At 46.7% G+C, this 13,256-nt stretch overlaps 1 protein-coding gene across 2 annotated transcripts; it reads left to right on the forward strand.

The window, feature by feature from the left end:
* Positions 1 to 308: 308 nt before the first annotated feature.
* itga6b (integrin, alpha 6b) lies at positions 309 to 13,198 on the forward strand. 2 transcript variants are annotated; one of them, XM_076021113.1, is made up of 26 exons: positions 310 to 569; positions 4,554 to 4,675; positions 4,965 to 5,044; positions 5,170 to 5,431; positions 6,206 to 6,337; positions 6,450 to 6,663; positions 6,776 to 6,969; positions 7,149 to 7,246; positions 7,341 to 7,468; positions 7,762 to 7,851; positions 7,983 to 8,044; positions 8,133 to 8,296; positions 8,366 to 8,509; positions 8,599 to 8,714; positions 8,814 to 8,970; positions 9,059 to 9,151; positions 9,242 to 9,321; positions 9,440 to 9,517; positions 9,600 to 9,702; positions 10,291 to 10,455; positions 10,597 to 10,695; positions 10,792 to 10,902; positions 11,421 to 11,519; positions 11,621 to 11,746; positions 11,902 to 11,980; positions 12,468 to 12,605. In XM_076021113.1, exons 1-25 carry the CDS (start codon positions 400 to 402, stop codon positions 11,968 to 11,970), a joined length of 3,156 nt encoding a protein of 1,051 aa, XP_075877228.1. In that variant the 5' UTR covers positions 310 to 399; the 3' UTR covers positions 11,971 to 11,980; positions 12,468 to 12,605. The 2 variants fall into 2 exon arrangements, with proteins under 2 accessions (XP_075877227.1, XP_075877228.1); XM_076021112.1 differs by lacking the exon at positions 11,902 to 11,980 and having other exon boundaries at positions 309 to 569; positions 12,468 to 13,198.
* The last annotated feature ends 58 nt before the right edge of the window (positions 13,199 to 13,256 follow it).

Below are 13,256 nucleotides of genomic sequence, written 5' to 3' on the forward strand. Positions count from 1 at the left end.
CCAGAAGATTGCAGTTTTGTAAAAGGCTTTTTAGCAACAAAAGACATAATTATCACTTTACACACGCAGACATTCCAGTGTTAGAAGAACCCAAGTTGCAAATGTGTTTCAAAATCCTCAGCTGACACTTTTCTAAAGTCTAACAAATAAAAGCAATCAAATACATATGTATATCTTGCGTGGCGGTCACTCCATATAAAGTGGATTATCTAATTCAAGGTGTGGTGGGATGATGCGTGTGTGCCAAGGGAGGCTGGTGGGAGGAGCGGCCGGGAGTCAAGTATCCCCCCGTCGGTCTGCCTGCAGACTCACCGCGGAAGTACACAGCAGCAACAGCGGCAGCAGCAGCAGCAGCGGCTCGCTCACTTCTGCCAGAGTTTAGTTCCTCTACCCGGAGCCATGCAGGCCGGAACCACCTGTGGACTTTCGCTGCTCTTCGCCTTCCTGTTGGGATGTTCCGCCTTCAACCTGGACCCGGCCAGTGTGGTGCGGAGAGAAGGCGAGCCCGGCAGCCTGTTCGGCTTCTCCATGGTCATGCACCGGCAGCTGCAGCCCGTGGACAAGGCGATGTAAGAGCCGGCGGCGGAAACTCACTTTATATAAGATATGCACCTGTGTAGTGTTTCTAGACGGCCGCGGCCGTTTGGAAAGGCTTCACTTCTATCTTCAGAAGATGAACAGTCTTGTTGTTTGCAGGAACTTTGCGCTAAATCTCAGCCTAGGTCCCGTCCCATGCACCTGCATTCCCCCCAATTTAAACCCCAGGGAGGGCTCTCGATTCTAGTTTTTGCTCCACAAGTAATGACTTCAAGGTTATTTATTAAGGTTATTTATTACTATGCCCCCCCCCCCCCCCCCCCCCCCTCTAGTTTCGTGTTTTCCAGCAACGCCGACCTTTCACCAAAAACACGCAGTGAATCTCTGTTGGCATTTTTTATGGGCGCCGCTTCAATGAGATTTGTCACTCGCCATTAAGTCCAACTGCCATCAAGTAGGCGCCTCTTTCTTCCCCCTTTCTGTCTCTTGTGTCATGGATTTTAATTGACCAGTCGGGAATGTGTAATTGTTGGTCAAGAACGTTTCCGGGCATCTCCTGACACTGTAACGGCAAACATGAAAATAAGGATCTCAATGTCAAAAATGTTCAACCATCGCCATCACCTTTACTACCACCAAAAATGCAATCTGCTCCTTGACAGTTTAAATTTGAATGCCCTGTTTTTGTCCCCTTTAGTTAGTTAGTTACAGTATAACAAATACCTGTAAATGAAAATAAATAAATAAATAAATCTCAGATTGAGTCTATGAATATTTAGGAAATGTGGTCTGGTCGAAGAGAGGTAAAAGTTTCCATTTGAGCAAGCTGGCTATTTATTAGAGTGGCTCAGTGCTTGTCTTACCCGTCCCATACACAGCCTTCACAACTCACAACCATCTTACTTACAGCAAGGAGGTTGTGGTTTTAGATTTCAGCCTGGGCTTTGTTGTGTGCCATTTTGCTAGTTCTCTGTGTGTTCACCCTCCCCCGTCCCCAGTTATATAGTTTAGTACAGGATTTATATTTTAAGGTGAAACTATGTACATTTAAGACGCTGCAAAAATCTTGAAGCAGTTTATACAACAAATGCACATCAACAAGTCATTTGAGTAACTTTGCAGGATTAGTAAAGTGTTTAATCATTGGTAATACAATATAATGTGCAGCTCTGGCACAAAATTATGAAACAGAATATGTGTATGTATGTTATATACGTATGTATGTATGTATGTATGTATGTATGTATGTATGTATGTATGTATGTTTGTGTGTATATATATATACAATATACACACACACACACATATATATTCATATATATGTGTATAGGTGCTGCACCTTTTGAAGCAAGTGCTTTTACATTTACAGCAGGTTTGAATGTGTTTGGGGGGCAATGTTTCTGAGTGACGATGCGCTCGCTGCTGCAGCAGGGGTGGAATGTGCCCTCACCGAGGACTGAGTGCTGGCTTGTGCGTGTGTGTGTGTGTGTGTGTGGAGAACGCTAATGGTGCTGATGCATGCTGTGGCTAAGCACCGAGGCGTTGTCCTTGTTGTCAGGCACTTGGAAAAGTGTCAGAAGACTCAGTCTGATACATTCTGAACCCGAAAAAAAAAAAAACAGAATTGACTGTTCGTTGTGCCACTGCAGTGTTTCCAAAAACCCGATGGAGGGTGTGTGCTTGTGCACCGCCAGGCAGGACGGGCCTCCTCACTGCTGGGTGCACGCAGTGACTCACAGTCCCTTGGCAGCCGTGCATGCCAACTTTGATTTGGTCCGGTATTTTCCACGCCCTGCAGGGCTGAGTCTTATGTGTACCTGCTGGAGCCGAGGTGATCGTGTACATGCTTGTGCCTTCCTGAGTGGCAGTACATGGCTGATTGTAATTGCAAGAAAGAGGCATTTGTAGAACGAAAAGTAAAGGGAGTGCAGGACAAAGTGATGGAAAAGTGAAAGGAGGCGTCAAGTGGTTTAAATTTGATGACAAGAGGGTGTTGAAGAGAACAAAAGCCACTGTGTTATCGTCAAATCAAAGAAGAAAAAGAAACAAATGATAAAAATGCCAGACACCCTAGAAACAGAGGGACAGATATGCTGGTCCCGAACCATCACTGACTTATTTGTGTACTAGTTTTAGTTGATGTGTTTTTGGATGTGCAGCCCTTCCACAGGTGTCTGTGGCCAAAAACACAAGATCTGAAAATAGGTATAACACGGGACCTTTAAATTTCAACAATCACAAAGATCCCATCAAAGTTCAAGTTCAAATTGTTTCAAGTGTTTTACGTCTGGTGGGCGGATTCCACGCCTGTGCCCCTCTCAGGTTAGCTGAGGTTATCTAACATCAAAGCCAGAGGGGCCGAGATAGAACTGACGAAAAGAAGTAGGTGGTGGCCAGAGAGAAAGAATGCACAGAGGAACATAAATCAGCTTTTCACATCTGGGCACCAAGTATGAGTTTCTCTTCTCAGAGAGAGAGTCAGCGGCGGCAGAAGGAGGGAGAAGTCAGCCAGTGCTGAGGTCGACCTGTCAATGTGTTGCCCGTATGTAGCTGCTGAGTCGTCTCTCAGTGGGATGTTTGTTGATTCCACGATGTGTGTTTTTGTTCGGGGTGTCACTTCACACATTTTTTTTTATCTTCCTACACACACATGCGCAGACATACCACTACACACACTTTCAATGTTTGTCTTTTTCCTTCCTGTAGATTAGGCCATGTGTGTCGGGGATCCCTCTGTGAGTTGCGAGATAAACAGCAGCTCGCCTGTCAGCACAGCAGACACATCATGTTACTATTTTAAACAAAAATATTGACACTGTTGTGTTGTTCTGCTTTGTAAATGATTTTTGGTGTTCGATCAACGTGTGTCACAAACCTGACAGTATTGTGCTTTTGGTGTTGGTTGCATGACCTGAAATAAGCATCAGTTCTCACTCAGCTTAGACCCACAAAACTGAATTTCCACAAGAGTGGCAGTACTGTTTGACTGAGCAATTCCTCTCGATTCACCTCACTTGCTGAGTCCCTGAGGATGATGGGAGCGGCGAGAGATAAGTGCACCTGACAGTCACTGTGAGTCACAGAAGCGCTCTGATTTGACTCATCGCCATCATCATGTAGACCCATAACAGTGGCACTAGGGTTTTTATCTTTGTTCATATGAATAAAAATAGTCATTCATCACCTTGAAGTTTTTATTCAGACTAACAGTCCTAATAAAAAATGCATCTTGCATTTGAATCTTCTAGATTCAAATGCCAGGCCAAACTCAAACAGTGAGAGACACACTCACATTTTTCTATCCATGTATAAGTGTTTCATCTCGCAAAGTCATCTGTACGGATTCAAACCTTCTCCTACATGCGGTTTGTGTTGGCGCAGGAGCGCAGACACTCTGACTGGGCGCAGCTCTCCTCTCTGTCCGCATTTCTCAGTGCAACCCCTGCCAGATGTTGTGCAGGAGTCTCTGAGAATGCTCTGTGCCTCGGCTAAAATTAACTTTGCCTAATCTGCTCTGCACAAGACAGCATGCTCTACATTAACCTGGAAGGTCATCAGACGGCCTGAGCAGACAGAGTGGTGGTCTGTTTACACAAGGCTCCCTCAAAGTTGGAAGGATGACGTCTGTTTTGTGTTTTTTTTCCGGGGGATGAGGGGGATCCCTGAGAATGAGATGGCAGCCGGCGGGCCCTTGGGCGTGGTGTTTGGCCCTTGTCTCTGGGCCACAAAGGCAGCCGCTGTAGCTTGTGGATGAAGATAGGAAACTGGGTTCAATCAACCGCAGCAGACGTTTGAAAGGGGTCTTTGACTGGCTTCCACTGTGAGGACACAGTTGTCAATGACTGTGGCTGCTGTGTTACTCAAGGGACCAGAATGTGTCCTAATAACAAGATATACGAGCGGAACAGATGCCAGGGTGCGAGGGAGCAGATAGGTCTGAACGCTGAAGGGGCCAAATTGTGAATTCAGTTGAGCAGCAATCTACTGACGTGCGACCTTGCTTGGGTCTGTTTCAGGCTGCTGGTCGGTGCACCGAAAGCGAAAGCCTGGAGGGGTCAGAAGGCCAAAGAGACGGGAGGACTGTACAGTTGTGACATGAGTTCACCCAGCTGCAGAAGGGTCAACTTCGACGAAGGCGGTAAGACACCCCGAGGACACCTGTGCACTAATTGTATATATTTTTATTTTTCCCATTTTAATGCAACTGTGCCTCAGAATATGTAGTTGCATTTTTAGTGGTTTTACAATCAATCCTCTGACTGTCTGTCTTGTAATGACGCTCCTGCCGCTGACACAGTGTACCTCTCATCTTGCAGTTAACTGATGTTTGAAAATATCATTTTCTGCCTTCAGAAACATACATGGTGCTGCCCTCAATAAAAACAACATAATGCAAGTCCTATTGTTGCCTTTGTGTCTGTGTGCAGAAGACACGAGGAGAGAGAGTAAAGAGAACCAGTGGATGGGAGTGTCAGTCAGCAGCCAGGGCCCAGGAGGCAAAGTTCTGGTAGGACTGAGTGTCTTCTAATTGGACCATGACACATTGCTGCAAAGTCAAGATCAATGATCAAGTTCCTCGTTCATTCACGTTATTTCAAAGCGTACAAAACAAACACCTTCCCGTCTCATTAGACGTGCGCCCATCGCTACCAGCGCCGCAGCAACGTCAACACGGCCATCGAATCCCGTGACATCATTGGTCGCTGCTACGTGCTGAGTCAGGACTTGACCATCAACACAGGATCGAGCGAGGACGGAGGCAACTGGCACTTCTGTGAGAGTCGGCCCCGAGGCCACGAGATGTTTGGAAGCTGCCAGCAGGGGATGTCCGCCATGTTTGACAAGGACTTCCATTACCTCATCTTCGGGGCTCCTGGGGCGTACAACTGGAAAGGTAGTCTGGTGATGCTCATTGTAGGCATCAGTCAAAAATGTAATAATATGTTTGCGAAGTACATCACGCAAAATTTCTACTTGACCTCTTATTATGATACATTATATTGTAGTGACACTTGGGGTCACTATAACTATTTATCTACTTAGCTCCACCCATCCATCCATCCATCTATCCATTCACACATCCATCCATCCATCTATCCATTCACACATCCATCCATCCACCCATCCATCCATCCATCTATCCATTCACACATCCATCCATCCACCCATCCATCCATCCATCCATCCATCTATCCATTCACACATCCATCCATCCACACATCCATCCATCCATCTATCCATCCATCCACCCATCCATCCATCCACACATCCATCCATCCACCCATCCATCCATCCACCCATCCATCCATTCACACATCCATCCATCCACACATCCATCCATCCATCCATCCATCCATCCATTCACACATCCATCCATTCACACATTCATCCATCCATCCATCCATCCATCCATCCACACATCCATCCATCCATCCATCCATCCATCCACACATCCATCCATCCATCCATCTATCCATCCATCCATCCATCCATCCACCCATCCATCCATCCATCCACCCATCCATCCACACATCCATCCATCCATTCACACATCCATCCATCCATCCATCCATTCACACATCCATCCATCCATCCATCCGTAGAGACTGTGGAGGGATTTTACTGTTGCATCGCCTCACTTCCTATCGCGTTGCTTCACCTCCTGCAGGTCTGGTGCGTCTGGAGCAAAAGAACGACACATTTATAGAGATGGGCATCTACGACGACGGCCCTTTCGAAGCTGGAGACGAGAACGAAAAGAACCCCGACCTCGTTCCGGCCGCCCCCAACAGCTACCTGGGTGAGTCAGAGATCCAAAAGGCCTTTTTCAGAACTCACTCAGTCGCCAGTCAGTCACGGAGAAGCCCGTCGCTGCCTCTAACAGCAACTTTGCCTCCATCGCTGTCGTCCAGGCTTTTCCCTGGACTCAGGCAAGAGTCTGACCAAGCAGGGCCAGCTGACGGTGGTGGCGGGAGCTCCCAGAGCCAACCACAGCGGGGCGGTGGTGCTCCTGAAGAAAGGCGCAGACACCAGCAAGATCATGCTGCATGAGTTCACCCTGGAAGGGGAAGGACTGGCCTCGTCCTTTGGCTACGATCTAGCTGTGCTGGATCTCAACAAGGACGGGTAAGAGGTGCCGGCACACTGCAACCACCTGAAGCTGGGAAGTGCTGTTACCACCACTGCCGTGAACTCAAAATAAAACAGAAACCAAAAAGTGATCCTTGTGTTATCGCAGCTGGCAGGACATTGTGGTGGGAGCGCCTCAGTACTTTGAGAAGGATGGAGAAATCGGCGGAGCCGTTTACGTCTACATTAACAAAGAGGGAAAGTGGGACCAAGTCAAGCCCACGAGAATAGACGGACCCATGGACTCTATGTTTGGTCTGGCTGTGGAAAACCTGGGGGACATCAACCAGGATGGATACCAAGGTACGACCTGTGGCTGGGTTACTGTCTCCCTCTTTTGAATCCTGTTTTGCAGCATTGTGTTTAAAAAGTGTGAGGGAAACACCAATTATTGTCATTCTTTTTTTTGTCTTCACATTGCAAACCTATTAAAGCTCCACGTCACTCTCAGATATAACCGGGTTCTGTGGTCTTTCTGTCAGACTTTGCAGTTGGAGCTCCGTATGATGACGAGGGCGCAGGGAACGTTTATATCTACCACGGTTCAGAAACGGGCCTCAGCTCTACCAAAGCCTCGCAGGTATTTTAAATAGGGTGTCTTATTCAGAATAACACGTATACAACTGTACAAGCTTCTGTACCAAAATTGTGTTTTGTTTTTATTTTTGCTCAAGATTTTGCCAGGAAAACCTTTGAGTGTCAAACTGTTTGGCTACTCTTTGGCCGGGAACATGGACCTTGATCAGAACACCTACCCTGACCTGGCTGTTGGTTCCCTCTCTGATGCTGTGTTTGTCTTCAGGTATTTGTTTTTTTTTTAATTGTATCTTTATTTGGAACGGACAGGTATATTGCACTGTAAGGCAGAACTTAGGGGAAATCAGGTAAAAGTTCTTCCATATTTTTGTGTAAGTCCTGGTTTCCTGCACTCCTAGGAAAACAGCAAACTTCCTCCTCCATAAGTGTTTACCAGTTAAATGTATTGGATACTCAGTTGTAGAGAGCTTTGATACAACTTAATTATTATTATTGTTGTTCTTTGTGTTTTTTGGTTTGTTTTCAACGCGTTTCTCTCCCTGTGTTCTGTCTCGCCAGAGCTCGTCCGGTAATAAACATCAAAAAGGAAATCAGGATCTCGCCAGAGAAAATCGACCTCACCCAGAAGAACTGTGGCAACACCTTCTGGTACACCAGCCTTCTTGGTTTTTTGTTCTGTTAAATGTGAATAAAGAGGCAGTTTTAAACGTCCATGTTGGTTGGAAAAAGATGAACATTTAATATTTCCTCAATGCCGTCAACCTTCTTTGTCCCTCTAGTTTGGATATTGAGGCCTGCCTCAGCTACACAGCCAACCCCAGCAGCTATTCCCCCAGCCTGAGTAAGACGAGCTGCGTTTCTCCACACTGGTAGTGATACTCAGTGCAGCAGCGCTAAAAGCTTACATGTCGTCCTACTTTTCCTTTCAGCGGTGGCGTACTCCCTGGAGGTTGACAGTGATTTCAGAAAGAAGGGTCGCACCGCCAGAGCGACCTTCACCGGAGGCTCGGAAAGCGGACCCGTCTCCAAAGGCACCGTCACCATCGCCGGCCAGGGGGATGAAAAGTGCCTGAGGCGTCAGCTCGCCATACAGGTAGCCACTCTTTCAACTCCGTCTCTTTGGTAGCGAGCGCATGTGCCGCACTGACACTGTGCTGCACAGGAGAACATCAAAGACAAGCTGCACGGGATCCCCATCGACGTGTTGGTGAAAATCATGGGTGACAGTCGTAAACGCAGGCAGAGCGGCGCGGCCCAGCTGACCCCTGTTCTGGATGCCAAGGACGACACCAAGACCCGATCCATGGTGAGTGCGCAGCGCTCCCAGGCAGGAAGACGTGCGATGACCTTTGCCCTCCGGTTTCCAACCGTCTTCTTTCGCTTTCTCGGCCGCAGGTGGATTTCACAAAGGAAGGTTGCGGCTCGGACAATGTTTGCAAGAGCAAACTGCAGGTGGCCTACCGCTACGGCCACTGGTCTGCCAGGGATGAAACGTTCACTCCACTCAAACTGTGAGAAAACCGCACGCCCGAAAAGCTTTTCTGAGAGTGGTTGCCTTTGGATGGAGCCGCTTCATGCCACTTTCTCTCTCTCCTGTTGTGTGCGTAAAGGGAGGGCGGCGTGCCGCTGCTCTCGCTCAGCAACCAGAACGACGTCACCTTGGAGGTCAAGGTCACCAACCCGGGAGGGGACGACGCGTACGAGGCCTCCGTGTTGGCCACCTTCCCGAGCTCGCTCACCTACTCCACTTTCCGCGCTCTGCCAAATGTGAGTCCTCCACTCTCCTCCCCCTCCCCCGCACTTTGCCTCGCTGTCGGCTCTAGTCAGTGACTCGTGGGATGTTGTGTCGCACCAGCAACCAACGGAGAGCCAGGTGACCTGTGTGGCCAACAAGAACGGCTCTCAGGCCGACTGCGAGCTCGGAAACCCCTTCAAGCGCGACGCGGAGGTGAGGAAAGGCTGCGTTCAGGCGTCACCGCCCTCCCCGGTCTCGACGAGGTGTCCACATTAACGCTGCCTAATTGCTTTGTGCACGCAGACGACCTTCTACATCATCCTGGGAACATCGGGCATCTCCCTCAGCACCAACGAAGTGGAGGTTGATCTCAAGCCAGAGACGTACGTCCAATCCGGTGGAGTCACTTCACCCATTAATAACCTGTAGCTGGCTGCCAGCTTGATGATGTTGGCTGTTGTTCTGTTTTCTGATCCCCTACTCCTGGCCGTGGTCTTACAGGACGAGTGAACAGCAGATCAAAGACTCTGTGAAAGCAAAGGCCAGGGTGGCAATCTTGTTGGAGCTCTCGCTATCGGGGTAAAGGCACGGAAACACAGTTCCAGTTTACAGTCTGACAGTGCTGTGGTTAAAGCTGCTGCTCTCCCTTTAACCCACCTAGGAAGGCCAAGCCGTCGCAGGTCTACTTCACTGGAGACGTCAAAGGTGAGGCGGCCATGAAGACCCAGGGCGACGTCGGCAGCGCCATCATGTACCAGTTCACGGTAGGTCCAGTCATAGCCTCTGGATCACTGCAATGCTCCTTGAGTGTCAGTCAATACCAGTGTTGGCGAGTAATCGATTACTGAGTAATCCATTACTGAAATTAAACTGCTTTTTTACTTTATCAAGTAACAATTCCATTACTTTTCAGAATTATTTTGCAAGCTAACAATGTTTTATTATTCACACAATGTCTGAAATTAAGAAAAACAAATCAAAAAACAATGACGTTGCAGATTGATGATGCAGCCGTGCATGCAACATTGATATGCGACGACGCACCAAAGCAAGCATGGCGGCGGCAAAAGAAAAAACATCGATTGCGCTTGATAGCTGGAAATACAAACATTACTTTGAGTTCATCTCGTCTGCATGGAAGAATGTCGTGGTTTGTTGTACGTTATGTGCAGGAAACAAGATGTTCTCAACTGTTACTTTCTCTTTTCTAAAGTAATTAGCAATTGATTACTTATGAAACAAAGTAGTAAAATAAGTAATTTGATTACTTTTCAAGGAGTAATCAGTAGTTGGATTCCTTTTAGGGAGTAATCCCAACAACACTGGTCAATACAGTCTGCCTCCGTCTGCAGATCATCAATCTTGGGAAGCGCCTGACGGACACGGCCACCCTGGAGGTGGACTGGCCGAAGCAGACGGAGCAGGGCAAGTGGCTGCTCTACCTGACCAAGATCGGCTCCACCGGGGTGGAGCACTTGGACTGCATGCCTAAATCAGAGATCAACCCTCTCAACCTGGTGAGTGAATTGTTTCAGCAGCTTGCGGTGCAACACATACAGTATATAAACGTTGTGGTGCACGTTAAAGAAAGGCGGTTTATAGTAACCGATAAAGAACAGACTTGTTGACTTGTACATATATTTTTTCTGTGCTTGAAGGGAGAAAGTAACAGCAGGAGAAGAAGAGCTGCAGAAAACACCCCAGACAGCGATGAAGGATTAATTTCACGCTTGACTGACAAGAAATCTAAAACTCTGGTAACGACGCAACCAACACTGGCGTTCTTTGATTTTCTGATTTTCATTTCCACCGCCTTTTCACGTTAACATTGTGCTGCTCTTGTATGTCTACAGTCCTGCAGGGACGGGGCGGATTGTGTGAAGATAAGGTGCCCCCTGCGGGGCCTGGACAGTAATGCAGTCGTTACGTTTGAATCTCGCCTTTGGAATGGAACCTTCATAGAGGTAACGAGAGGGAAAAGCAAAAGCCATCAACACTTTTTTTGAACAGCATGACAAATAATAATGAACGTGTTATTATATATTCCATCTATTTTATTGGCAAATGAGTGTAAGAGGTTTCGTATTAAGGGTCCAGCAGCGTCTATTGGCCATAAAACATTGAGCAAACAATGCAGTTGCTGTTTTGCCGTGTCCCACTTGATCTCACCCCCTTTTTATACCGGCTGTAATGTTAGAGTACAATCACCAACCCAGAGCACGTCAACGTCCTGGGCCGTTGTAGATTTGTAGCGGCACAGCGTGGCCACATCATTATAAGTGGGCCCTTACTATGTATATATGAAAACAAAGACAAAAGTGTTTTTATTGTTTGTATTTGGAGACTTTCACTGACTTAAAATGTGCATGTTTTCTATTCACCTCTACATTCTTTAAATGTTCCACGTTGGGCCTTTAAAATGTTGTATTTGGAGGGTTGCAATTGTAAATTAAAGGTCTTTTTCTACTTCACTTTTCACCAGGATTATTCCAAACTGCATCACGCAGTGGTGGAGGTGGGAGCCTCTCTGCGCCTGGACAGCACGAACAAGAACACCCTTCTGCAGAACGCTGACACAAAGGTAGCGCCTATGTGAGAGCGCGGGCCCGTGAAGAGGGAACGCGGTACGTTGCTTGCCAGGCGAGACACGATGCGTGTTTCACCAGTGTTTGCGCTCTGCAGGTGAGCCTGACTGCCTTCCCAGAGAGACTTGAAGCCCAGTACGGAGGAGTGCCGTGGTGGATCATCGTGCTGTCTGTGCTGCTGGGCCTGCTGCTGCTGGGCCTGCTGGCTTTCCTCCTCTGGAAGGTAGGACACACACAAACACAAACACACGCACTCAGCAGGTCTACGTTTGACTGTGATTTTTGTCAAACTTCCCTCTCAAAAAGGACACAATTTACTGCATGGTGAACAGAGAACAGTGATTGCAGATGTTTTCTAACTGTCTGCCTTTCCTCCAGTGTGGATTATTTGGGAAAAAGAATAAAGAGGACGTGTCTGAAAAAGAGAGACTGACATCAAATGCATAAAAAAGCAAGGGTAAAATTTACCGACACTGAATGGGTGGAATGTTTTCTCTTTACTGCTTCTGGGTATTAAACACGCAGTGGGCCCTTCACAAAGAGCTGACTGATTATTTTGTTTTTGGAGGTGCTTGAAAGACTCACAAACATGGTAATGTGATTATCATTACCGTTCACCTGCATGGCTCGGGAAGGTGTGGCTGATAAGCAAGGACTGCAATGTGGAATGATCACCACGGGCGCTTCTCTTTAACTCTGCCCTCGTCTCAAATGAAACAGCTTTTCCACTTTCTACCATTGCTGCCTCTTGGTTTGCAGGTTTCTGTCTTTGACCATGGAAATTGAGGGGCGTTAAAACATTCAACATGTCTTTCCGTGAAGCGCATGTCTCAATGCATCCTTCATATCCTCTCCCTTTAAAGACACTGACCGGAATGTTCTTTCCTGTCAAATTACAGCTTGAAATAAACCCACCTTTCCTCTCTGCTTCTTCGCCTCCGCAGTGCGGCTTTTTCAAGCGAGCCAAATACGAAGCTACGGTTCCCAGTTACAACGCTGTTCGTATCAAACGGGATGAGAGAGCAATCAGGCCTGGCAACGGCCGTTGGGATAACATGGAGAAGAAGCCCTGGATGACAACCTGGCACGGCAAAGATCATTATTCCTAACGATCACAGAAATCCAACTCTGCTGATTTTACTCTTTAAAATTTTTGTTTTCATCATTTTTGCTGCCTTGATTTTGCAAAATAGGATTTTGAACAGTAAGAAAGATACGTTCCTTACTGTTCAAAATCTTACAGTTTAGGGACCATATTTATATTTGATATTTGTATGCATCACTGAAGAGGACGTGTTGCATTATGGGAAAAAAAAAATCCAGCTTCAGTTTGAGTGAGCTTTTTTTTTTTTGCATTTGGTGTTGGAAGTGGGAGTGTTTTTTTGTACAGTAATTTGAATTTGTAGTTTTGCAGAAGTTTGTATTTATTGTTAATATGGAGTACTTCGTTACGTTCTCAACAAGCCAAAGAGTAATCCAATGCACAGATAAGACTTTTGAAAGTAAAATGTTTATTTTTTTTTATCTCAAGATTTTTAATTTCCCAGATAGCAGAAATTTTCATTCTAAGCAAAGAAATGCCACATTTCACAGTTTTGTGTTGCGTCTGTAAATATATTCCAAAGCCTGTCTGGGATTTTTTTGGACTTGTAAAATAAAGAGTGAGAGCAAACAAGAGGGTTGTTAAATGTCCAGACATCTCAAGTATTTTGTGTTTGAATATGAACAAAAAT

The sequence above is a fragment of the Nelusetta ayraudi genome, unplaced genomic scaffold (genome assembly GCF_046127955.1).
Source record: "Nelusetta ayraudi isolate G7.1 ecotype Tasmania unplaced genomic scaffold, CSIRO-AGI_Nayr_v1 ptg000011l, whole genome shotgun sequence".
Lineage (NCBI taxonomy): Eukaryota > Metazoa > Chordata > Actinopteri > Tetraodontiformes > Monacanthidae > Nelusetta > Nelusetta ayraudi.

Coding starts and splice junctions, on each gene's coding strand:
- itga6b (XM_076021112.1), top strand. CDS start 400: ATGCAGGCCGGAACCACCTGTGGACTTTCGCTGCTCTTCGCCTTCCTG. Junction 8,045..8,132: donor CAGCTATTCCCCCAGCCTGA/GTAAGACGAGCT, acceptor TTTTCCTTTCAG/CGGTGGCGTACTCCCTGGAG. Junction 10,903..11,420: donor GGAATGGAACCTTCATAGAG/GTAACGAGAGGG, acceptor ACTTTTCACCAG/GATTATTCCAAACTGCATCA.